At 41.3% G+C, this 26,654-nt stretch overlaps 1 protein-coding gene across 7 annotated transcripts in view; it reads left to right on the forward strand.

Annotated features, from left to right (window-relative positions):
• ehbp1 (EH domain binding protein 1) overlaps window positions 1-26,654 on the forward strand; it is a 150,247-nt gene that overhangs the window by 38,460 nt on the left and 85,133 nt on the right. For 5 of the 7 annotated variants that reach the window (XM_040139339.1, XM_040139342.1, XM_040139343.1 and 2 more), the window contains exons 6-11: window positions 8,275-8,456; window positions 10,639-10,778; window positions 12,459-12,572; window positions 14,088-14,225; window positions 14,960-15,224; window positions 17,737-17,983. In XM_040139339.1, coding sequence (XP_039995273.1) covers window positions 8,275-8,456; window positions 10,639-10,778; window positions 12,459-12,572; window positions 14,088-14,225; window positions 14,960-15,224; window positions 17,737-17,983 — 1,086 coding nt within the window. The remainder of the gene's footprint in view (window positions 1-8,274; window positions 8,457-10,638; window positions 10,779-12,458; window positions 12,573-14,087; window positions 14,226-14,959; window positions 15,225-17,736; window positions 17,984-26,654) is intronic. The other 2 variants (XM_040139340.1, XM_040139345.1) reach the window with 1 other exon arrangement.

The following is a 26,654-nucleotide window of genomic DNA, read 5'->3' on the forward strand; positions in this document are numbered from 1 at the left end:
GATTTTTTTTTTTTTTTTTTGTGGTTAGAGGGACTGCTCTTGAATCTGCTGACTTTTTATGGAGGGCGTTTCATTAATGCTGTTGAACCTCTGATATATTGCAGTTCTCCAGTCAATGTATGTGTGTGTTTGGCTCTGTGTTACAAGCTAGCAATAGGTTACTCCCCAATTAAACAGCTCTTCTCTCCCAGTAAGGATTAGGCCTTTTTAAGGGCTGGTTGGTTTGTGACTCTCCTCCTTTCATCTGTTGACATCAGAGGCAACCCTGCATTAAAGGCATTCCTCTCTCTGACTTTCTCTTGCTCTCCAGCTCTACACCCATCCCTCTCTTCTCTCTCTTTTACACACACACACACACACACGTTGCGCGCACGCAAATTTTATACTTATATGATTGTGAGGACACTTGTTGACATAATGCATTCCCTAGCCCCTTACCCTAACCCTCACCATAACAAATAAATGCCAAACCCTAACCCTAAACCTAATTCTAGCCCAAACCACGTCTTAACCCTCAAACAGCTCTTTGAAGTTGTGAGGACCAGCCAAAATGGCCTCACAGTGATTGAAAAACCAAAAATTTATCCGCATAACCATAGACAGACATTTACAAATACACACAAAAACACACACACACTCACGTTTTCTCTGTTAGCTTATTATTAATTAATTAATATGTGTGATAACTGGAGTCTGTTGCCTGGCAAACACCAAGAGACTCAAGAATATTGGCTTGAGAAGCAAGAGAGATAATGTCACAAGTTTTACAGTGTGATGCCATTAAGCATAATACCAGGGATTTCCATTGCTCACTTGATACCTTTTTTTTTTTAGGTACTAATGTGTACATTTTAGCAAATAATTGTCCTCTCTGTTGCAAGGTGGCAATGTTGCAGCGTTTTGTTCGTTTCAAACAGTGTTTTTTTTTTTACCATATCCTGCAAAAATGCTGGAGACATACAGGTCTCAACTAGAAATTTGATAATTGGTAAATCTGCCTTTTCATGAATATGAAGGACTAATTTAATCAAAGAAAAAACCTGTGAAATTGTTATGGTCAGAGGTCAGACTCAGCCAACAAAATGGCTACTCTTGAGCTAGTATAGTGGTAGTTGGTATTGTGCGTCTTTCTCACAGATATTTGTTCACGTCGAAGCCTATCTTTAGACCCTCTTCATTAAGTCTTCATGTGATTTCAGACCAGTTGTGAGGTTTTTTTTCCTGTTGTACAGAGTTGTTGTTATTGTTTTTAACTGTGTACGTTTAGTTTCTTTACTCATAAGTATAGTTGCTGTAGCGAGCAGGAGTCTGCATGTCAGTCTGTCCCATTTTCAGTATCTTAGTGTTACACAGAAAGGACTCAGTGTATCGAGAGCTCAGAATCACATTAAACCATATATGGCACACACCGTCCTGTAATATACTGTCCTTTCCGTTAAAACAAGCCTATTCCTGCACTTGCTATGACTAATCGCTCTTCTCTCGCTCTCCTCACTCACTTCCTTCTCTCACTTTCCTTTGACTGTTTGTATTTTTTTTGTTGTTGTTCACATCCTCCCCAGGGACAAGGTGTTGGTCAGCGATAGAAGTTTCCATTTTGGGGGGTGTTAGTTCAGTCTGATCCACAAGGTGGTTCTGGTGAAGAGAAATCCTGTGGTCCTTTTTTTTTTTTCTTTTCTACTTGTGTGTCAATGTGTGAGAGAGAAATTCTGTGTGTGCGTGTGCGTGTGTGTGTGTGTGTGTGTGTGTGTGTGTGTGTGTGTGTGTGTGTGTGTGTGTGTGTGTCCATGTGACAATACACATGAAAGCCATTTGCACAGTTCATTCCATTATTAAGACCATTGTCATTGTAATTCACATAACTGCAGTGATAGCATTGCATGCCTTTTTATGTCCATTGTTGCCTTTAAAATACATACACATACACACTGCTTGGGGAAAAAAAATAAATCCTCACTTATAATAGCAGATGAATAAATTGGTCTTAATCTGTGTGTGTGTGTGTCTATAACGCCTATAGTGCGGTATTCATAGGTGGTATGTAAAAAGGCCTGCCTTATCAGTTATCAGGGGGGAGTCCAAATTGACACAGAGGAATCACTCCATTGTGTGCGGATTCAAAGAGAGATGTGAGCACATTGGATGTCTCCATTTCCAATAACTGTGACCTTGAGGCGAGAGGAATAGCACCGTGCCCCCCCCCCAATCTGCTGACTGCTGAATTCAACCAGAGCCAGCTGATTTTGGGTGTCGGGGCAGAGGGCTAATCGGTGCTACCTCAGGGTTATTCTGTTGGGTAGATTGAGTTTGGCTTTTATTTTTTCTGAACCATGTTAATACAAATTACAAAGGCCTGTGTACAGTTTTGTGTGGGGTGGAATATTTATAGCCTCAGTGTTCATATTATCCGCTTTGAGGTTGAGGTTTTTTGCTCACATAGCTTTACAGTTATAACATTTCATAACAAGAGGGGAAGAAGAGAGAGAGAGGGAAATAAAACACAGGGGAATTCCGAATGATCCAGAGACATCTAAGAACATTCATTGTCTCTGGTCAATCTGCCATAGTCCCGCTGATCACCATAAACTACCATGATTTTACAGTAAATGTGTGACTATTTATATGTGTAGTCATGGTCTGCAGTCAGAGAGTAACTGACCTCAGCTTGTCCCTTTTCTCCCAGTTTAGGATTGTTTTGTTTTGTGGCAGCAGGCTTAAGTCAGATAATCATCTGCTTGATGTGGTACCAGTGATTCATCACTTATCATCATCGTTGTGGTACCAGAGCCATGTTTTTATCTTTTATCTTCCCCAACAACAACTAAACATAACCACACTCACTTCAGCTATTGACAAATGGGTTGTACCATACATACTGCCAAAAAGGGTGGGAGCACAACAGAACGTGAAAGTTATCACATATTGTCAAAATTAGGGATGTGCATGAATAGTCAACTAAACAATTAAACCTTGCTGCGCTCGGTAGTCGGCACCAAAAATACTAGTTGGTTAAACTAATTATTAATATTTTATTAATGTGTAACGCTGCTTAACTGTTGCATCTAAGATGTTATGCAGCTGCCCACCACTAGCTGCGGCTGCAGCCCCCCTCTACCAATGCTAGTGCCCGGATTTTGTAAACAAGGAAGCGCAATATTGGCAGTATTCTGATCTAGAATGGTTGTAGAAAGGTTGTATGCAGGCTATGTCAGAATAAACTGGCATATAATCACCTGACCGGAGTAAGGCTTAACCACATTCAGCACAGGCATGGGGACTTAATGTGCAAGGAAAGAAGGCTGCTGATGCTAGCACTGCTAACATTAGCCACATTAGGTAAACCAATATGAGTGTTTTTAATTACCTGGACTGTGGCAACCTGCCAGTCTAATTTGTCCCGCAACAGTTTCATAAAAAACCGAAAATAATTTGACACTTTTCAAAATAACGCAAAAGATTTCTAATGTAATGTTTTGTGCCGTTGCTTCATCATAGAGCTGTGCACAGCACATTGATTTGCTCAGCCCCTCCCTCCTTACCTGTTTCTCTCTCTCTTCCTCTATTTTTCACAAACACAATGATAATGCACTGTGTGTCACAGTCGGACCGGCCACATCTGCAGGCCGGTGGACCATCGGGACCACCCAGAGCCGGCCTCCCCCACCGCTATCCCCTACTAGTTGAACAGTCTAAATTTAAATTTCCGTTTAATCGACAGGGAAATTATCCATTAGGTACATCCCAGTCAAAATTTTGACCATTGCAGGCATTCCAATAGAAATTTAGGAAAATGGTCAGTATAGGAATAAATAATGTTGATTTGTGAATTGTTATTAAAAGTGGTAGAATATGGATCAATACGGAACATCGACCATGTTTGTTAAAATTAGAAACCAATTGACTGGTGACCTGTGTTAAAAAGCTATTAGCTGATTGATGTGTGTGTGTGTATTGGGCACTTGTTCTTTTTGTTCATCAAGTGCTATCACTACCCAACTCTGTGTGTGTGTGTGTGTGTGTGTGTGTGTGTGTGTGTGTGTGTGTGTGTGTGTGTGTGTGTGTGTGTGTGTGTGTGTGTGTGTGTGTGTGTGTGTGTGTGTGTGTGTGTGTGTGTCGGACCAGGTCTATACAAAGAAGCCAGGTTCTTTTAGCACTCAGTCTAATTAATCCATCTCTCAGTGACAAAAGGATAGCGACCCCCTCCTTCCTCCGGCCCGTCCCATTGGCATTTTGGGGCAGAGGGATTCAGCAGGACCCCCGGGCACCCCTCCTGTCCTGACCCCTGCCCCCCCACCAGGGGAGCATCTGTGGATCGATCCGGGGCCAGCTGGCAGCAGGGGAGAGGGGCAGGACTGGTACTCTAATACACACTCTACACTAACACAAACACACCCCTCTTGAATGAAAGTAATTCATCGCCATTTATGACAAAAATAAGCAGTGCAGAGTAACTTCTGGCAGGTTGCAGGTTTGATTGCTCTTATGTTTTTTTTAGTGCTTTCCATGTGTGTTGTACAAAGCTGTAAGTTACAGTTAATTGTTGGTCTTTAATGATACACTGCAGTTGTGCAAAGAAGCAGCTAGGAGGCAGCATATAACCATTACCCCTCCCTCCTCCTTTCCATTTCTCTTTTTCCCTGTCTTTTTTTCTCTTATCTCCCACTGTGCCCCTTCTACACACACAAACACACACACACACACACACACACACACACACACACACACACACACACACACACACACACACAGATATTTAGTCGTTCTCTGGGCTCAGAAAGAGAGAGCATATTGATAGTCCTATCCTCTCTGTAATAAATTAAACTTCTGTATTGTCCTTCCTTTTCATTTTACACATTGTCACAACCTCCCAGTCACCCTAATCCTGACTTACCCCCCCTCCCACTTTCTCTGAAACACACACACACACATAAGCACACACACACATTGATTGACAAGTAGCATCCAGGGAAATAGAGCAGATTTCCATTGTTTGCTGCCCCTACTCAAATTTGTTGAAACGGTTATTCCATTCTTTCGCCAGGGTATTTGCATATCCTTAAGTATTTCCTATTTTTCGAGACCCCCCTCGCACCTTTCCTTCCCATCCTCCTTTTTGCTAAATCCCCTCTTCTTAAGTGTTTGGTGCATTTGGCAAATTCATTCATAAAGTATCTACATGCGCCATTAGCTTAGTATAATAGCCAGGGTGTAATCTGCAAAGAGATAAGAGGTGGAGAGAGAGTTTTTTTTCTTCTTCTCATGATGGGCTGAGAAGAAGAGGTTGGTGGTGGGGCCATGATACGTCATTATGTTCCCCAGCCAAAGCGACAAGGCTCAAATGTCAGCACGAAATGTCAAGTGGCCTTGCTAGTCAGTTGGTCGGTTGGTTTCTTCTGCAGTTTTTTTTATTAAATTATTGGTCTGAGCGAAGTGGTAAAGAGGAAGCAAAGATGGGGAGAGATTGAAGAATGGGGGGGTAGATGAGACGTACAGTGGGATGTTGGTCGGATATGGAAGGATGGAAAGGCAATATAGAAACAAAGGGATAAAGGTTAGAGAAACAGAATCTGTTCATCTTTGCCAGAGCACTTTTGGGTTTTATATGTTGTCCAAATCCACCTTGACAGTAGCTCCTGAGTAAGGGAAGATGTCTGTTGCCTAACAACCTTCCTTAGCGGGTCTGGGATTCACACCATCAACATTTCATTGACAAGCTTCTGTTTGATCTTGTTGCCTCTACATGCCAACTGCTGAGCTCTTCAGCCCTGTAACGCCCACAAAAAGAATAAAAGCCGGCATTAACTACATACTTTAAATTAGTTATAAATCAGTCATTCAATTATTTAGTCTACTGGCTGTTTTTAAGACCTCGCATTGATGGCAAAATCAGTGTGGTGCTGACTGCTGTCATTCTTTTTAATGCTTCCTTTATGTGATTATTATGGGGATGAAGACAGTCCAATGCACCACACGATAGTGTTGCTAGCAAGTTGAGGAAAAAAATATTAAAAAACAAAAAATATTAGCAGTTACCGAGGTGTTGCTATGTGTGTGCAACACAACAAAACTCAGCTATGGGACGACATTTGTTTTAGAAAACAAGAAAGTCTAAACAAAAGTGATCACATTTTCTGCAGGAAAACCCAACCGTGGAGTTATACTCGAGGGTTTTGGGTTGTATCACAATATGGCTTTTTGTTTGTAAGTGAGACACAACTTTATGAATACACATTGATTAGCAATCATTACTAGTAATGTTTAATTATTATGAATAGTGAGAATTTAAGTCACCATATATATTTACACACTGTGGTGGTACGCCTATAGCTGACCCATGGAGTTCTATTTCCTATTATGGAGCTAACATAGTTCCTCACAATATTACCTATAGCTTTACCACTCTGTACTGATACTAACTCTGTGTGGGTATGTTTGATTGTTTGTTTGTGTTTGTGTGTGTGTGCGTGTGTGAGTGAGAGTGTGTGTCTGAGTGACTGAATACCCTGCAGTCCTCAGCGATAAGGCTGAGATTGAGTTTTCCTCACAGAGCCAAAGACTCTGAGGTGTGTGTGTGTTTGTGTGTGTGAAGACATCAGGAAACAGGCAATGTAAAGAACTTGTATCGCTTTATCAACCGTACACGCCAGAGTGTATATGTATATGTATATTTGCTCTCAAACTGGTGTTGTGTGAAAGAGAGCTAGCTGCTCTGCTTTGTTCGGCATTGTGCACATGAGAGGATGAATCCTCGGGGCTTGATTCACAGCTGAGACAAGAAGGTATTTTTCTGTGGTATAATAACACAAGTGTGTGTGTGTGTGTGTGTGTGTGTGGGTATAGGTGTAGGTGTGTGTGTGTGTGTGTGTGTGTGTGTGTGTGTGTGTGTGTGTGTGTGTGTGTGTGTGTGTGTTTGTATATGTGTGTGTGTGTGTGTGTGTGTGTACAGTTATCTATGCTGTTTTTAGACATCCATGCAGGGAAATAGAGACAAAAGGAGAGACCAAGAGGAATCAGACAGATTTAAAGAGAGAGCATGTGTGTTTCCACTGCCTGCTGCTTTCATTCCACATGGCCTGTGAAGAGACTTGTGAACCAGTGTCTGATCCTCACGCTGGATTTGGTTCTAACATCACTCTCTCCTCATATGCAAATGAACGCAGATCATTTAACCAGGATAATGTGGCAGTTTCCCGTCACAAAAACAGAATCTGTGAAAACAGAGGAGGCAAAACAGAGGAGAGGAACATCGTATGTCAGTGGTATCAACACAGCAAGGAGGTGAACCAGTCTGCTACCCACTGACAGCTAGGGGCTTCCAGAGCAAGACTTACAACAGACAAAACCCATCAGTTTTTGTTGGAGGGGAGGGCAGACAAAAGGCTTGCATGTCCCCAACTGTTTAGTTTCCATATCTAGCAGTCAGTGACAAGTCACACACTGTCCTCTGGTAAGCAGTTGGCATGTGTACACACACATACACACACAGATACTTGTATTACCTTAGTTGTCAGGACACTGGTTGACACAATGCATTCCCTAGTCCCTTATCCTGACTTTAACCATCACAAATAAATGCCAAACCCCAACCCTTACCTAACCCTAAAACCAAGTCTTAACCCTCAAACAGCCCTTTGAAGTTGTGAGGACCATCTAAAATGTCCTCACAATTATGGTGTGTGTGTGTGTGTGTGTGTGCACACACACACACACACACACACAGACACTCATAAGTCCATGTCACCAATTCCACAACTCTTATCATCTGGTCTGCGGCATATTCCCATATTCCAATTTGACTGTTAGCCCCTGACCCAGAGCACATCTCTGAAAAAATGTACAGAAAAAATGGCTTGAGGAAATATCAGGAAGGGTTTTACAACCTAATTCACAATGAAGAGTGCAGGAGGGCACTGGTTATAGCTTTTTCTGAATTTACCAACCAACAGTGACTAAATGTACCATTTTTTTTATCTGGGTGTTGTAAACAGTCATTAGTAGTGATGAAAAGAATTATTTTGTACCTTGTGTTATAATTAATTTGCACTTTACTGAACCTTAAAAACGTGTTCCCCTAAATAGTATGTAAAACAGTGAACAAAAATTTAACCAGTACCAACTAAGTCTTGCAGAATATCCTCACTTTAAACAAAAATGCCTCTTTTCTCTTGGTTTTCCGTTCGATCCCTGCAGAGTCAATGTTATGTTCCACCAGTTGAGTAATATGGGCCTATATTCACCTGAATGTGCTTCATCTCTCTCTCTCTCCCTCTGCAGGAGTCTCCTTCAGGGCGGAGGAAGGCCTTGGCCACTAGCAGTATAAACATGAAACAGTATGCCAGTCCAATGCCCACACAGACAGATGTCAAACTCAAATTTAAGCCCCTGTCGAAGAAGGTGGTCTCAGCCACGCTGCAGTTCTCCCTCTCCTGCATCTTCCTCCGTGAGGGAAAGGCCACGTAAGTCTGTGGAGTTGAGATTTTAACAATTTGAATTCTGAATCCTACCCAACCTATTGATTCTTGTTCTTAACAAATCCTGGTTCAGATTCTTGTCCCGCTTCTGAGCTCTTGCTCCAGTTTACTATATTGTATACCATCATAAACATATGTTGACACATGGAACTGCCAGTCATTTAGATGGACGCGCAGCAGGTCTAAACTTTACTTTCAGTAATGAATAGGCTGCGTCAAAAAGCAGCTGAATTTTTAGTTCTTATAAGATTGAATCTGGTTCATGTTCAGGGATTTTACATCATTCTAATTGAGCATAATTGTCATAATGTTCCACTTTTGTTGTCTTCTCTGAGGTGTAAATTCCTCCGGGTGGCCTTTGTTCAGCCTGTAGTGTTTTTTTTAACAGGACTACTCTGTTATCCCATCCCTGTTTTCTTTAGTCAGTGTTGCAGAAGGTTTACTTGAAACCACTCTTTCCTTTGCTAGTTCAAAGCCTGGATCCTTCCAGAGACTTCCTGTTTGAGTACAAGTTTTCTTCATGCCCTGTTAGACGGGTTTTCACTGTTCAGGCGGCAACCACTGTAAATTACAATTACAAAGGCAGCTGCAAAAGTGAGTCATCAGAATCAAAGTTAAATGCCAATCAAAAATCAGATAATTATTTTAATATGTGACATTTCATGTAAACCAAAAGCTACAGCCAGTGGTACATATCAGCCATTGAGTCTGTCCCTGAATTGCTGCTGGACCACACTGGCTTTGTATTGTGACCCACAGTCAGCAGTTTGTTGATACTGTAGTCACTTACATTAACCAGCACAGATAATCGTGAACAGTGAGGGATTTGGTATAAACAGCATTACCAAAGACTAAAACTGGACTCTACTCTAAAAATCCAGCTCTTTCAGCTCTTTTTCATCCCACTTCTAACCAAAGATGTTTGAAAAAATGCTGGTATTGAAATTTGGTTTGCACATGTATACCAGATGTGATGTCCTCAGCTCTTTATGGAATCACATCACCCTTATCTGTCTTGGTTGAAAGTGAAATTTATCTATTGTATGCACCTTTTTTTAATAGTTAAAATGTTTAAGAATATAGACAACTGTAATGTATGTGCACACATTTGTTATTGTAACTTATACGCACACACACTGTCACTAATTCAGTACAGCTCTTCATTCATCCTCACATATTCCTCTTTGATACCACCAACCCACACCCTCAATTACTATGTTTGCCATTTCTCATTCATTCAAATTTGATAGCAACAACTTTCATTTTAAGACAGGCACACACACACACACACAAACACACACAACGCACACACACACAAAGAGAGAGTAGAGCAGCAAGGCTTTTGTTGTGGCGCTGACGGCGGGTCGATGGCGCGTAACCCTTGTTAACCCTTCGGGGAATGATGTCGGCCACACACAAACAAACTCCATCACAGCAGTTCAAATGAGCCTGTGGGCCTGGGAAACACCAAACACAAAGAACAGAGAGAAGAATACAGTGGTTATGATGGAGCTGTGGTATCAAGAGACTGAGGGGGGAGTGGCCAAGACTAAATAAAATACAAGAAATAGTGTAGAAATGTGATAGAAATAATGTATCTGTGAACAAAGTCTGGATGTTGAAGGGTGAGAGAAGTTGTTGAGTGGGGATGAGAGACAAGTTTAAAACATGAGTGAGTGAAGTTGAAGTCTTTGGTGTTTATGACAGCAAGGTGTAGAGATGGAGGTCTGAAGTAAGGAATTGGATGAGTAGTGAAAGAGGTACAGACAGAAGGAGAAGGACAGAGATCTATCATAATCCCTATGTGTGATCTAGCTATATGTCAGCTGTGTTAGTGAGAACTGTGGGCTGAATTGTTTTTTTCTGTCTTCTAGCAGGCACATGGAAAATACAGTGCTGATGCATTTTCATTATTCATTTATCCATTTATGCATTATGCCTTTTCTCTCTCCTCTTTTAATCTCTGGTAGTTGTTCATCTATTTAGGTTCTATCCTTATAAAACATGTATAGGCCTGGGTTCAGTCACTTAAGAGTGTGCTTTTTAAAAAAAAAAACATTATATGTGTATTATATGTATGCTTTATCTGTTTTGAGTGCTGTTTCTCTGAACATAAGTTCCTCTCCGTCTTTGGCTGAGTGTGAATTGTGTGTTTTTTATGGTCCAGTGATGAGGACATGCAGAGCCTGGCCAGCCTGATGAGCATGAAACAGGCAGATATTGGCAACTTGGATGACTTTGAGGAGGAGAATGAGGAGGACGAGGAGAACAGGGTTAACCAGGAGGAGAAGGCTGCTAAGATCACAGGTAAAAATGGGCACAAAGCACTTTTTATTTCTTTGACAAGTGACGGATGTACATATGTTTTGTAAGATCAGAGATAAACCAGCTGAAGCTGATCAAAGTCACCCAGATTACTGCTTTGATGGGATCAGCCATTAGGCATCATAACAGTAGTGTGTTTACTACTGGTGAGCAACCATACTTTTCAGTGAACAATTTCTTTGTGCGTCAGCTCAGTTAACGGTAAGTCGGTCTGTTATACCAGTCATTTTGGCAGCTAGCTGGTGAGCATACATTAAAAACTAATTCATAATGTCTTGATGAATTATCCCAAACTGACAACTTTACTTGGGGGACAACATCTCCAATCCTCCTGAATAATCACCCAGAATAACCAAGACCCAGGCTTCATGGGGCATCAACCTTGCTTCTATATTGATATTTTTTCCCTCTAACTTTACGCTTCTGTGAGTGTGTGTGTGTGTGTGTATGCTTGCATTCATGCAAAGGAGTCAGAAGTTTTAAATTCATGAGCTTAATTTACAATGTTTTGTCAGCCTCAGGTCTTCTTCTGTTGCTTAGGCTTTATTCTCCCCTTTACCCCTTGTTCTTTGCTTTTTCCTCCGTCCTGTGTTGGTGAACTGGTAGACTGACGATGGCTTGGCTTCCTACGTACATGTTGAGGATTCATTCTGTGGTCTAATGTATGGGCTCCGCTGCTCCCTGGTTTGCTTAATCCAACTTTTCAAGGCACCATCTCTTCATGTTAAGCTTCATGCTTTCTCTCCTTTCTTTTCCCTTCCTTGCTCTTAGTCTCATTTATATGTATATGCATTGAGCGCCTACAGCGATTCACTAGCGTGCGTCTCTGAATCAAGGACTGGCCAAGCTGCCAAAACATCTACTATCATATTCCTCCCTTGGATGCTACCTACTCAACAAGCCAGCGAAATGCCCCAGCAATACTAACCCTAAGCTAACAAACACATACGCTGCAAAACATGTGTTCTCTTTTTATCTTTTATATAAAATTTGTAAATAATAAGAAGGGAATATTTTACACCTAAAAGGGATGTACTATAAACAACTCCATGAAAATATATTTTGTGTGTGTATTTGAGTATGTACAGTATGTAAGTATTTGTCTGACATGTGAGTGAGTGTTAGATGTCCTTTGGTGCTACATACCAAGGTAACCAGCTAGCGACCTAAGCTGTGAAAGCTTTTCAAAAAATTTAAAAACAAAAAAAGTAAAGGTGTGCTTTTTTTTTTTTTTTTTTTTTTTCAGCCTTTACCTGTTCGTATGTGCTCAGTATAAAATTGGTAAAGCTTTCTAAGACCGGAAGGTAGATTGTCTAGCCATACTGTTATACTAATACAGCCTTTACATACATGTCCCTGTCCACAAATATCATGTACATTGAGTATTTATCTGTCGACATAACATCAGTCAGGTAATACCTTTCTAGCTAGTTAGCTAGCTAGTTTATCAATAAAAATAATACTGCAAACATAAACGAGGGTCCCCACTGAAATATATGCACTGTGTTCAACTCTGTAAACGTACAGTATATCTATATGCAAATAAATGGAGGTCGTATGTGTGAGTGGATGTGTGTGGATATTCTCGATGGGGTGTGTTATTTTGCCTTGTTCACTGCTATTCTTCCTTCCTCCCTTCCTGTATGGCCCTGTCGTTTACAGAGATAGTAAACCAGTTGAATGCCCTCAGCTGCTTACATGGGGATGATGATGATGATGGTGGTGTCCCTAAGCGAGCACGCAAAGCAACCGCTAAGCCTGCCGCTTCCTCCCAAGGTCTTTTTTCACCTTTCTTTCACCTCCTGTTTTTCTGACTCTTTCATCATCTTGTGAACATTGTGTCACTTCTACCCTCCCATTCATTACCACAATTTCTTTCCATATATTTATTTTTCTTAATCCTTTCTTTTCTAGCTCTCTTTTTGTTTCTCCTTGGCCCAAATCCCCCAACCCCGAGCCTTGTTGACATTGGTATTGTGATCGTGGTGTGGTCAAGTGGTGTTACAGTTTATTTTGGTTTATGTGGTGATGTGCTGTACAAGGTGTTGTGAACATATCAGTAGGTGTTTATCCTTTCGGTTCCTATTCTTTGTGTTTTTGACAGTGTGAACTTCTCAATTCTTTTACTGCAGTTGGTAGTGAACCTAACCAGGTAAAAGGTATCCCAATGAACTCTTCTTACACAGTAAAACATCTTTTCAGGACAAAGTAGTCAAAGTAATGACAAAGTAATCCATTGCTAAGTTAGATGCAGTCAAGTTGGGGGAGAGTAACATAGAGTAAAAAGTAAAGACAGAATAAATCAGAGCAAAGATTGTCACGAAGACTAAACTACATCGTTTTGTGGGCTAGTTCATTCATCAGAAGTTAAGAGTTAACTACAGTCAATACCTCTAATCATTGCTTGTAAATAAATCTGCATACTCTTGTCTTTTTGTAATACATGACAAACCCCAAATTTAATTTTGGACCCTCGCATTTTACACAAAGGCTTTCCAATTGTTCTGTGTCTGGAAAACACAAGTGTGCTTATTTGGGTTTCGAGGGTTCTGAAGTAACTCTACTTGGACCCCCAAGTTGCTCTGCTTGGATGGTGACTAACCACGATGCACTCCAGAACACACACAGATGTAAACACACACCCATGCACATCTTTACATGCAATGGCCTGAAATGGGTCATGATGTCAGTAATGTTGTCAGTAAGAGGCAAGGAAGAGTGCTGCAGCTCTTAAAAGTTACCCACACTTCAAATAGCCATGCTACAAATAGACCACAGCGCCCTTTTCTCGTTGCTCAGATTCTCTCATAGCACTTCTTGGCATCTACCTCACACCCATTTACGCTCTTTTCAAACTGACCCGAACCCTGGTAGCATGCGACTGAGCTACAGTGAGGACGATAAAGATAAAGTGGACAAATCTTAGCCTCCCCAGCCAGGATCTCCATAGCAACTTCATGTTGCCTTCACTCTCTCCCACAGTAGCCCTCCATGCCACACAAGTTTTCCCAGATTGCCACTGTTGTATATGCATTTAAATTGGCTGAGGTGGCAGAGAAGCATTGAAAAGTTAGGCAGCCCAGCCCAGCAAGAGGAATTACATACAGGAGGGACTGGTCTTTATGCCCGTGGTTCACTCCAAAGTGCAGATATTGGTATATTTCGTTTTGTGAATATTTTTATTCTTTTCATTCTGGGAAGTGTGCTGCTGTTTATTTTGACTGTAGATGTCATTCTTCTTCATTATTGTTGTTCATTTATATGACTCTACGTTGGAATCTGTTGCAACAGAGCTGATCAACAAGCTGAACTTCCTGGAAGACGAGGATCAGGAAGCACCTCCTGCCATGAGCACCAATCCCTTCGATGAGCCTGAGGACGACCTTCATCCTAACCACCTCAACCCATTTGGTGATCCTGACGAGGAGGGTATGTTTAACTGTCAGCTTGTGACAAAAATGTGTTCGGTCTGATTTTATTGTGGTGGATGGATATTATCGGCACAGCAATTTTGACTTGGCTTTAGACTTTGATTTTATTATCAAGTACTGTTACCACAGAAAAATTTTAGCTTTATTTCAGGAGTGTCAGTGGAATTACAAGCAACGCGAGTTTAAGTTTTGGACATGCACATACTGTAAATGTGTGTAATCGTGTAACAATAGCAGGTGAGCTCCAATGCTGTTTGTCAGATGGCTAAACCAATAATTTTGTCCAACCACCTGAGTAGCCAGGTGTATTAATGTGGATTATTTGTTTTTGAGTGACATGCTCCCCCACTCATAAAGCCCCCATTTTGTTGCTTGTTTAAGTTGTCTTTAATGTGAGGTCTAGGATTTTGCTTTCTTGTGGACATGGTTTTTATATATTCATCCACATCTCTTGTGTGAAATCCTAATCAAATTAAACCAGTATTGAAGCTTTACAAAGGTTTACCGATTTTATTTGTTTTGGGGATGATACGGTCGCTATTTTTTTGTTCAGTCGCAGCTGTGTAGGCATGCATGTGTGTCTTACATTGTAAGGTCCTGTGACCTGATAAAATAATCCAAAGGGAATCCACAGGTTGACTCCTGGCTCAAGTTATTTTGAAAGAAACACAATATGACCAGTATAGTATGTGTTGTATATGCAGTCAGTACTCTCTATTCTCCATCAAACAGAGCCTCTTGCCCAGCCGGTCTTACAGAAGCGATTAGATGATGATTCCTTTTATGACCACGACTCCTCAAATCCGTTCAATGAGCCGGATGAATTAGAGACCCATACACCCCCGGGGAACCCCTTCGAGGAGCCAGACCAGGACATGGACCCCCAGCCAGACCCAGAACCCCCAAAGCCCAAGCAGAGAAAAGGGGTACGGCCTGTTGACATGAGCAAGTACTTGTATGCCGACACTTCACACAACGAGGAAGAGGAGCTCGATGAGTAAGACTTTATTTCTTCATTACATTCTGTTTCTTCATCTTCTAATATCAACTGACACAGGAAACAGGGAAATATGTTAACCTTGACATGGGAAAATATCACAACTGTTTAGTCCTTGATTACTGATCTATTGAAATTTTGGAGGTAAATATATTCAGATGGCAACAACAGACTTATTTGTATTTGAGGAAGCAGTAATTTGAAATTATGAAGTTTTGTCTATCTTGCATGTTTTGTCCTGTTGTATTTTTACATTTGAATTTGCGTTAGTTATAAGGAGACACGAAGCAACTTTCTTTGTGAATACAGTGAATGTAACCTTTTTCTGTATGTCAGACTAGAGACGTCCATGCTATATTGTTTGCTATAGGGAGTCAGATAAACACACTAGACCAAACTGTTGAGCAAAACAGCCCTACTGACATGGTTTCTAGTAGCCAATACTAGAAGTACTGTGGAAGGATCCAGACTGCCTAGTTCGGTTACTGTTGGCAGGCCAAATCCTCTAAGACCTTCCTTATAGAGGAGTACTTGTAGCCCCCCCTTCAAGGCAGAGTGACGAGGCAGCTCTTTCAACAGGAACAAGGGCCCTGTTGTTTCACTGCATTCTTTAAGCTTGTCTCCCTCCTTTCCCTCCTCTGTCGTTCCTTCCCTCCCTCTTATCAACCTGTTGCCCCATAATTTCCATAATTTCCTTGCCATCCTCCTTAACTTCCTCCCCAGACTCTGCTCATTTTTATTTCATTTGCCTCCTCTTTCCTCCCGTTCACCTTCATTCCTTCTCCTTCTTCCCCTCTCTTCTCTTCCAGTTCTACATCACTTCAATGTGTCAATGTTGGCAGTTTAGTTCAGTGAGGAATTCTCAGTTACTTCGTAGGCAAGAACATTTTATGTCATTGAATAGTACACTAGCAGGTGACATATTGAATGTACAATATGTGTCTCCTATCCAAAAATCAGGTGTGTGAATTTTCATTTTATAGACAACACATCTCTGCTACTGACTTGGCAGGCGTGTGGGTTTATAATTAAAGAAACCATGCAGTCAAAGAGGAGGACATCTGTTACTACCTCAGCAGGTTTTCATGATAACATTTAATCAGTGATTAAGAGTTGGAACAAAAATTCATACTGTGAAGATCCTTTTGTTGTACTCCTCACAGCAGAATCTTTCACTGATTGTGTGCGACCTCTGCAGAAAAGCAGCTGTGCCTAAATTGTAAATGTAAACTTGTAGGTTTTGGTTGTTGAGTGAAGCCGTCACACAGATAGCCATATGTTTTAGTCCTCTTGGCTGTCTAAAGACAGACAGGTTATTGACTGGCATGTTTCTTTTGCTCTGTCTCTTACATCAGGGGCAGTTCTCTGAAGAATAGAAAGTTCAAGGGGGCAGCGCAGTGTTTTGACTGGAGCCCTTTCACATGTCTATTAGCCGGTGCTGGTCTGTTGAGGCTTCTCTATAGGCCAGCCTGCTTTTCTTTTCTTCACTTCCCTTCTTTTTTTCCTCCTTCTCTATTGCTCTGCAGTCAGGTAGAGGCTGAGTAGCTCTAACCTTCTCTTTTAGACAGATACCTAGTCGATCATTTTTTTCTTTCTCACTCTCCCCATCATCCCCACCCACTCCATCCAATACTCTTGTTTGTTTAGGATTGCTTGTTGCATGTTGAGTGAATGTCTCAAAGCTGTGCCACTGCTTTCAGTGCCACAAGCATGCCTGTATATTGATAACACTCTGGTATGTGTGTAGGGGTGCCTATTCTTGTGTGTGTGTGTGTGTGTGTGTGTGTGTGTGTGTGTGTGTGTGTGTGTGTGTGTGTGTGTGTGTGTGTGTGTGTGTGTGTGTGTGTGTGTCTGTGTCTGTGTGTGTGTGTGTCTGTGTCTGTGTGCCTGCCTTCGTTTGCCTGCCTGTCTGTCAGTAGTCCACCTTGGGCAGTAAGGATATGAGGTCATGCAGACCTGACCTCAGTGCACCTGCATCTTCTATTACCTTACCACTTGTATGTGTTGTTCATTGTATTGCACCAAATTCTCATTTCCATGTAGCAATTTCTTTATGTCAAATTAAACAATAGGCAGTTGGAGCCAAAGATGGGTTTACATAGTGCCAATAATCTTGATAATTCATGGCTAGATGTTTTAATGTTCAGTATGCAATGTTTCTTGTGTGTTCTTGTTTTGTCACTTAATTATATAACTATAATATCCATAGTCATCAAAAGTTTTGTATTTGTTGCGCTTTTTTTCTTATGTTTTTTGTTTTCTATAAATCTGTGCAACAGTTTTCCTTTTTTGCAATGTAGATAGTTTTGATTTGCTGACCCTGTTAACAAAAACTGTTGGTCTTTCTTTGAGATAAATCTTAAATCTATAAATCTTAATCATTTCACACTCTTCTATCTGTACACATTACTATAAGAAAAATGAATGTGTAAAATTCATGCACTTTCTAACGTAACATCTTTTTGCCTTATCTTGCTCTCTTCTGTCATCTCTCCCTTCCCTCCATTCTCAGATCCAACCCGTTTTACGAGCCAAGGACATCGAGCCCTGAGCAGCCCCCCACTGGTGGCCACTCCATTGATGTGGGCAGCAGCCAGAAGAGGAGGGCTCCCCTGCCCCCAGGTTCCAGCCCTGGCCTCGGCCCCAGTCCACCGGCTCCCAAACCCAGCTCTGGCCCTGACAGGGAGAGAACCCAGCCAGTCGGGCCCAGTCCAGTGGCAGCAGTGATGGGGAGAGAGCTGGCCTCCTCCTCCCCCAAGGTAATCAGGCTTCACTTGAATTTAATAAACTTTGATTTACCTCCACAATGGGCACAGAGACACATGTGACAACAAAACAACAAATGCGATAAATACTTAAATAAAATACAATCTAGAATTCTCAACAGAGTGTTGCAGTTTAATGCATACTGGGTTGGGATGTTAGAGGACTTGAACTTTTTAACTTGTATTCCCTAAACACGTATGGATAACTATCTCCCTTTGAACACAAGGCAAATGTTAAATGTTGTTTAAACACAGTCAGCTGTACAAGAACATTGCTTGTGTAAAATTAGAAACTGTCTGATCAAAGAATAAGTAAAGAGAGGTACAAAATCATATTTGTACTTCCCTAAAACAGATGCTGCCAAAAACAGCATCAGATGGTGACCATAATCTATACTCGATGCTATGGACACGTTGGTCGGTGCCAAAAAAGTATTCCAGTTCAATACCAAGCCCTAAAGGGAGGACTTCTTTTTTGGCAATGATAGTCGAATAATGGTCAAAGTTTAAATATAAAATGTGTGGAATGGGCACATCAGATATAATGAGTGTCCAGGGGGCTCAGCGTCCCTAATAGCGATGACCAAAATTTTGGTTCATTTGCCAAATGCAGTAAATGTAAAGACATTTTAATTAGAAAGTAACACACGGACAGAACATTTTTAATATGAACTGAAAAAAACCCCAGAATTCCAAAGCTTTAGGCAATAGTCTTTTTACTATGCATTTTGGCTCTTTCTTTGCGACTTGTGTTATTATAAGTGAGTGACTTGAAGCGTTTGGTGTGTGTGTGTGTGTGTGTGTGTGTGTGTGTGTGTGTGTGTGTGTGTGTGTGTGTGTGTGTGTGTGTGTGTGTGTGTGTGTGTGTGTGTGTGTGTGTGTGTGGTGTGTGTGGTGTGTGTGTGTGTGTGTGTGTGTGTGTGTGTGTGTGTGTGTGTGTGTATTTTCACTCGTGTGTCCATGTCCAGTGGTCCTTACATTAGCTTTTTTTCCGCCTGCACAATCCCATCTTCCGCCCCATTCTTTATGCTCATGAAACTCCCTAGCTCCTCATTTGAATATAGGTATTTGTTTATTGGGGTGTTTTCGTATGTTTATTTATTTATTTAAATTAGGTAAATCATGGCTGGGTCTAATTAAATGGCTGATGGTCACACACACTCACTGCAGGAGTCAGACCACTGGTGGGGAATGATTGGCTGGGGGTGTAGGGATGGGTGGGGGGTTGAAAATTTGTGTGTGTGTGTGTGTGTGTGTGTGTGTGTGTGTGTGTGTGTGTGTGTGTGTGTGTGTGTGTGTGTGTGGCTCAATGAGCCTATGTGGGGCTTAAACACAGGGGGCTTAACTACAGCAGAGCGATCAGAAGGGGGTGTTGACCCCCTGTGCACACACACCCACACCCACACATGCAAACACACTCTGTACAGTTACTTATACACACACAGACACTCACAGGTCCCTCCTCCCAATGCAGCTGGCTAGCTGACTGTTTTAGTGTAGCTGGGCGGTGATGCTGGCCGTCCATGTAATTATGGCACAGTGCCTTTATCACCCAGCTGCAGTTGCCTGTGACCGTGGATGAGGGGGCCTAAACCACTTTAATTACCCAAAGCCAGTGGCCTGTGGTGGGCCACACTTCGCCAAGAGATGCCCCAGCCTCTGGAGCTTGGGGTGAGGGGAGGGAGGGATGCAAAGAATGAATTGTGGGTGAGGATTGAAGGAGGAGGTTTGGGGGGGGGGGGGGGGGGTGAAGGAGAATAGGTGGAAGATAGTGAAGGGTAGAGGAAAGTAGAGTATGGGGGGGGGGATAGTAGAAAGAGAGATAGGATGGTCACAGTAAACAAGGATAGGCCTACAGGGTTTGTTGACATATATTGCTAGTGTGAATAGGTTTCTCTTTCTTATTCACACCATGCACTATGACACACACACATACACATGCACGCCTAAACCATGTGTAGGCTGTGAGATGACCTTTGAATGTATGAAGTCAGAGAGGATTAAGAGGAGACATTCCCACTATGAGAGGCCAAGACGAAACCAACACATCATCACACTATGAACGTGTACAGAGTGTAGATGTGTGCTTGTGTTCACATGCATCCATGTATCTGTTCTTATAGTTTCTAGTATGCCTAAGGCTCAGTTTAGTGAATATGTGCAGGGGCAGTTATAACCTTCCCCTAAAACACAGCTAACCTCTACGTCGCTCATATTAAAGTTTTCAAGGTATGTGTTCTCCATTTATTTCTACAAACTATTCATGTGGGCAGTTGGTGTGTAGGACCAAGATAAACACACACATAGAAAACTAGGTCTAATCTCAGAATGTGAATAGAAATTGATATATTGAGCATGTACAACCTGCCCTGAAGGGTATGGAATGTCTCATACGCAGTTTATTAAATGAAAGCTTTGGTAACCAAAAGAGATTAGCATGTTTTGAATCCTATTTACATTTTACATATTTATTCAGTGCAAAGGTAACAGTAAGTGCATCTGTTGAACAGGCTTTAACTGCTTGATCACCATAGTTGCACCCAACAAATAGTTAAGAGTATAAGGGTCATAGCCTGAGTGCCGAAATAATATTTCTGTGATCATAGACTGACATTCGAAAGATAGAAATACAAGAAATAACATCTTAAGCAAGAAAAGAATAGCAGTGGAGAGGAAAGATGTGGGAAAGGATATATAATCTATTATGGATCATAGAGAAATTATTGCTAAAATACATACTTATTACATTTTAAAAATGAAGAGTGTCATATTTTGGCTTTGCTTAACTCTTTTGTCCTTATCGTGTGAATTCACATGGGCAGATTTAGCATTAAACTTTGTCTTAGATGTGATTTTATCCACCTTGTCATTGCATTAAAAACACCCACTTCACTGCCAGCTTGTGGAAAATCAGGACGTGTAATGGACATATGGTGTGCGCCCACTTACTCTATATACAGGTATTACACATATGGATCGGATTTACATTAAGCTCTAACAAGAACTCAGAGCTCTGGATTTTTGCCAGTGGAGCACACGTTCAGCAGTAGCAATTTATGGACAGGACAAGACAGCAAATGTAGATGTACAACCTGCTGCATCTAAAGAGTTTCCAGAAGCATTTCGTTCTCTTATCCATGATGTCTAGCAGACTCTAGGTCCTTGCAAAAACCTACAGTCTGCTAGGAAGGTTCCGTTGGAACTTAGCGTTTAGCTCAGTCTGACACCCAAGCTTTTGTCTCACATGGATTACTTTTACCTACATTTACCTCATTATTTGAAACTTTGGCCATGTTTAGTATGAACATCCGACACTGTAACTTTATGTATATGACAGAAAATAAGGAAAAACATAATAGGTTCCCTTTAAATGTTACCATCATTGGGCATTCACAACTGCCACAATTTGTTAATTTTTACCATTCCCATTTTTGAATATACATAAAGTAAGTTTAGCTACTTTTGATTATGTTTGTCAGTATCTTAGATTTGTCTACAAATTGTTAAAAGTGACACTTAAGTCTCTTATTAGATGCTTCATGTCTCCCATGCCAGTGGGTTTGTCCATCGTCCTGTCTGGGAGATACAGATCCTGAAAGGCGTCAAGTTTAAGTTTAGCGTCTGTGAAGGAGCTGGAAGGATGGCAACGTCTCCGGGATTAATTTAAATGAACAGAAAGAGTTCCTGTTGGGCGGGTTGTGAGCTCTGTCTGGTCTGATTCAGTCCATCTCTTTTCCCTGGGGCTGATTTCACCCCTCCCAGTAATTCAGGGATCCCCTGCTCCTCCTTTTGTTTCATCTCCATCTCTATTTCATAGTCCGACCGCTCTACACTTAGATGCTCTGATCTTTGGATTTTCATCAAGTTTCTGCTTCATGATTTATTAGCCTTATTTTCATATAAAGAAAAGTTGGAATCTGGCATACGTCTGTGGACAAAAGTTTTAGCAAAGAAGTTAAATATTATCTTAATATTTACACAAAGAAATCTAGAAAGAGTAAGGAGTCTTCAACTTTAAGTTAGTGGTACTTTGTGGATCATGTACGTGCTGAAACTATTGCTTGCTTTATTAATTAGAGGTTAATGGCAAAAGAACAAGTTATATTTTGGGTTGCTTATTAAATATGTTGGTTTTCTGGTCCATGGGTTTTTTGGAAGCACCTCTGTGTGTATTGGCTTTACTATAGGCTTTGTTAATGTCAACTAACTCCATGTGCTTCTTTCTGTACAATCTATTATATAAAAAAAGGTATAAATTACTATCTTACCATAATCGTATATGGTATCTTTACCACTTTTCCCTCTCTCTCTCTCTCTCTCTCTATTATTCACGCGCATATGCACACACACTCTTTCCAGAGGTGAGAAAGTAAACCAACACTAGAGGTATATTTTCTTTCTCCCCTTCAGTTGAAGGGCTTGTGTGATTACTTATGTTAATCAAAAGGTTGAAATTAAATAGAGTTTTACAGGTTGTGAGAGCTCCTGTGCCGGGGGGAGGCAGAGGCCACTGCTCTCCTTCCTCTCCCAGACTTTGTTTTCACAGCCTCCCCTTCAGTTCAGACTACCTCAAATTGAAATTAGAATAAATTAACATTATTTAATTGAGTTCGCAGAAGGCTGCGATATTTCTTAATTAGCTTTCACCGGGGTACGCAGCAGGAGAGGACCACATCCACACTGTGAAGTGTTACTGAGGTTGCCGTGGCGACTAAGGGATGTTTTTGGAGGACAGAGGGGAGCCCAAGAGACAAGGACAGTCATCTCTTGTCTTCTGATCTTTGCCCGTTCCAAGGTCTCTCGTCTTGTTATCGTTATATCCGGTCCAAAGTTATTTCATCTTCTCTGATAAGTTTGACATACCTTTAAACAAAGACAGTCAGATGTAGGACTCAGAGAAAGTAAGGCTTATGTTGATGATGTTAAATAGGCAATAGGCATTGGCAACTTTCTATTACTAAATATTGCAGAAAGTATTAATCTTATTTCTTCTTCTATTTCCAAGCACTGTTGTCAAGACACTGGCCATTACCAATGTGAGCCTTATTATGTGTTGCTTGTGATAATGTTTTTTAAAGAAATTAGTGTGAAATAAAATGTCTTCATCTTCAGTGCACATATGTCTAAATAGCCCTCCATCCCCCAATAATTCCAATGTGAGTTTTATAGCTACTGTACATTGTTTAGATAAAATAATGGCTCAGAAGACAATTGTTTCTCTTAAATTTCAGAATTTGGAATCCATATTAGCAGGGACCAAGTCAAAATGGTCATTTTCTGAGACCAAGGCATTGAAGTCTCAGTGGCTCCCCATAAGCTGTGTAATATTAGGAGAATAATCCTTGAGAGGAGTAAGACTAAGTCAGTACCTCTCAATGTCTGCCTTTTCCCAGAGTGGACCCCTCCCCAGCTCTTATTTGCAGTCTCTGAGTGGTCTGTCATTGGATCTTGTGGGAGAGGGGAGACCCAGTTTCTTCTCTCATGCAGTCTAGGTCCAATTATTGGGCTTCCTGTTGTTGTTTCATGCTGCGGGGCATCGCTGTCATCAAGTTAGGTAGAAAGGTTTCAGACATTTCTTACTACTGAACAGTCTCAGCTGTTTGAATCCTGTCTCAAAAGTTGAAAAGGTCAAGGAATGTTTAGATAAGGTGATGTTCTGGATTAGATTGTGTAAGGGTCAATTTTAGGTTTGCCTGTTTTTATGGATTAGGATAATTCCATATATCTTTGAACTCTGGGATCTAGTGAAGGTTCAAAGTTACAGCATGTTTAAAAAACTTTTTTAAGAAATGTTCTGCTCAAGAAGGAGATGATCTACTCACCATACTAATATAAGAATTCTGACTTAATACATAATGTTGATCCTGAAGTCTCACAGTGCAGACATTTATATGTTAAGTGGTTTTAAGTGAATAAATAAAAAATTTCAATGTTAATATGTATTCGGTGACAAATTCAGTTTTATACACAGTTGACATGAAATGACAAGTGTGTGTGTTTGGTGTACTAATGTGCAATCGTGTGTGTGTTGTGAGGGATATATTCTGATCCAGTTACTGTAATGTGGCTATCATTTTTCCACTTCTTCCTCTGTTGGGTGCATTTCGAGTTCACAAGTTAAGCACTGCGAAGAGCTCACTCTCCTCAATACCCGCTCCGACTGGTGTAAAAGGGCCTTCCGCAAAGCGCCGCTTGTAATCTGCCTTTGGTAAGTCCTCCTTAGTTTTATCTGCCAAGGATTACCTCACAAGCTGCAAGCAGGAGAGAACGAAGGAGACACAGAGCAGGGGAGAGAGAAATGAAAAGCAAGTCAAACAGAAAACGATGAAGATGGAACAAAATGAAAACAAATCGCTGTGTAATCTCTGAAAAAGAGAGACCTGCTTTAGAGTTGAAGGGAAGTTTCCCTTGCCACTCATTTAGAGAGGGAATTGACTAATCCCTCCATGATTGATGTCTGCTATGAGAGGCTCTATAGCAGACTAATAGGGCTTATGAGGATGACCACAAAGTCCTTTGTGTGTGCGTGCCTGTGTGTGTGTATGTGTATATGTCAATGAATGTGAATGAACCATGTGTCCCTCCAGTGGCCATAGAGGCCAGGGGTTTGAATGACATAGCGGCCGAAGAATGGGTAACTTTATCTTAATCTGGCCTTACTCTGCATCAGTCCTCCAGGTGTGTGTGGGCTTAAACCCAGAATGATCCAGGGTTTTGGGGTGAGGTTTAAGGGGGCTTCGGGTGAGGAGATAGAAGTCCATGCACTTGAAAACTCCTTGGACCCCAGAGGGTCTAAGACCCCCCACACATTCTTGAAAACGGCGCTCACTTAGTCATGCCATACCTTCCTCCCGTCATCCTTAAGTGGCCCCTGCTACATTTTAATTGAATTAAACCAACCGTTCTCCATAATTTAAAAAGGACCTTAGAAGTACCTTATGAATTAGTCTGAGTGATTGGTCTTTCGCATTGTGTGTGTGCGTGCGCGCGCATGCACTCTTGTGTCTGTGTTTGAGGAAAGGATAGCGAGTGTAGGAATGATAAGGCTTTAATTGCCTCTTTATAAAGCCCTCCAGCAACCCCCCTCTTTTGGACTGTTATGGTATGCAGGTGTGGGCTCTTATGTGCTATAGGAAATACTAAGTGGCATTTTCAGTGCTTAACTCATAGATCACTGAGTGGGATCATTCCCTTAGCTTTTATTTTTTGTAGGAGTTCAGTTGTCCTCAAAAAGATTTGATCAAATGCAGTCAGAACATACATACATAGAGGGAGGTTGCACACGAAAAAAGGTTTTCAGTTTGGTTGGATCCTTTTTTCAATGCAGCGTTTGTGACCCCAGTTAGTAGCTAATGTTGGCTAGCTACTACTTGGAATTGAAGGCTATTCTGCTGTAACACAAATATTTATTCACGTTAACAGCAAAAAAGATGCGCAAGAAAGAACAGAACTCAGTTTTGACCAATGTGTTTGTTAGCAAAGTTAGCTTGTTAACACACCAAACGCTACATGCCAGAATAGAGAATTGCTTCGGATAAACGGTTTAGCAGTGGCATAGATAATGGATGTCTGCAAATTTGAATTGTTGGTGCGTGGGACCCAAAGTCAGGTACTCAGGCACCACTCACAATGTGTTAAAGTGGTCAACCCATCAGATATGTGAGTACCTCTGCTCAATTTTAGAGCCTAGTTTAAAGTATCAATCACACACCATAAGCTACTGCCTCGCATGTTCATTCACACATTCACATGTTCTTTTCCTTCTCTTTACTGTCTTCATTGATACCTCCTCCCACTCTTTCTGGATGCTCTTGTCATACTTCTCCCTCTTCTTCTCTGCTTCCGTGTAGGAGTTTTCCCCACCATTCCCTGCCCCTTTCAGTATGCGTGTGTGTTGTGCATGTGTATTCTGATCAGGAGTCAAAGGGGTGACTTTGTAATTATGTTCATTTTAATTGGCTGTGCTATCACCCCTCTCATCACTTTGGAGCCCACGCTGCACTGGACAATGGCTGTCTGTAGTGGGGAGGTTGAGCAACTGCTGTGTCAAGATCCCCCCCACACACACACACCTCGTACGCACACACAAAGTCAGCGTCTTTACCTGAGGAAAATAATTCCTAAAGTGGCCGCCTTAATGAGTTTTCCCTGCCTGGGCTTAGATTAATTGATAAATAGCGGTGTTATCAGCACAGCTGATCTCTGAATCCATTGCACCACTAATTTGTTTGTTGAAGATGGCAGTTAAAGGAGATTAATACGGTATAGATTTATAAGAGCCACTACCCTTTTCTCTTCCTCCTTAGCTTCCTTTTCCCAAAGCTTATTTATTTATCTGATGAAGATGAGGAGGTGGAGGAAGAGCGAAGAGGTGGGTGGCCTTTGGATTATCTTTTTGGATTCTTTAAAATCTGGTGTTGAATGTATATATGTTAAAGATGCATATTCATGATTTCAGGGAAGTTAATTTGCCAGGCCAATAGTACGTAACAACATCTGTCACTCTGGTCAGTCTAATAATCACCAGCACAGTAAATGCTGTCAGAAAATAACATGTTTTATTCATTAATTTGAAAGTTTAAAGCATCCAATTAGTCCTCTCTCTCTCTCTCTCTCTCTCTCTCTCTCTCTCTCTCTCTTTCTTTTTTTAAGGATTGGGACTACA

This window comes from Xiphias gladius, chromosome 11 (genome assembly GCF_016859285.1).
Source record: "Xiphias gladius isolate SHS-SW01 ecotype Sanya breed wild chromosome 11, ASM1685928v1, whole genome shotgun sequence".
Classification (NCBI taxonomy): domain Eukaryota; kingdom Metazoa; phylum Chordata; class Actinopteri; order Istiophoriformes; family Xiphiidae; genus Xiphias; species Xiphias gladius.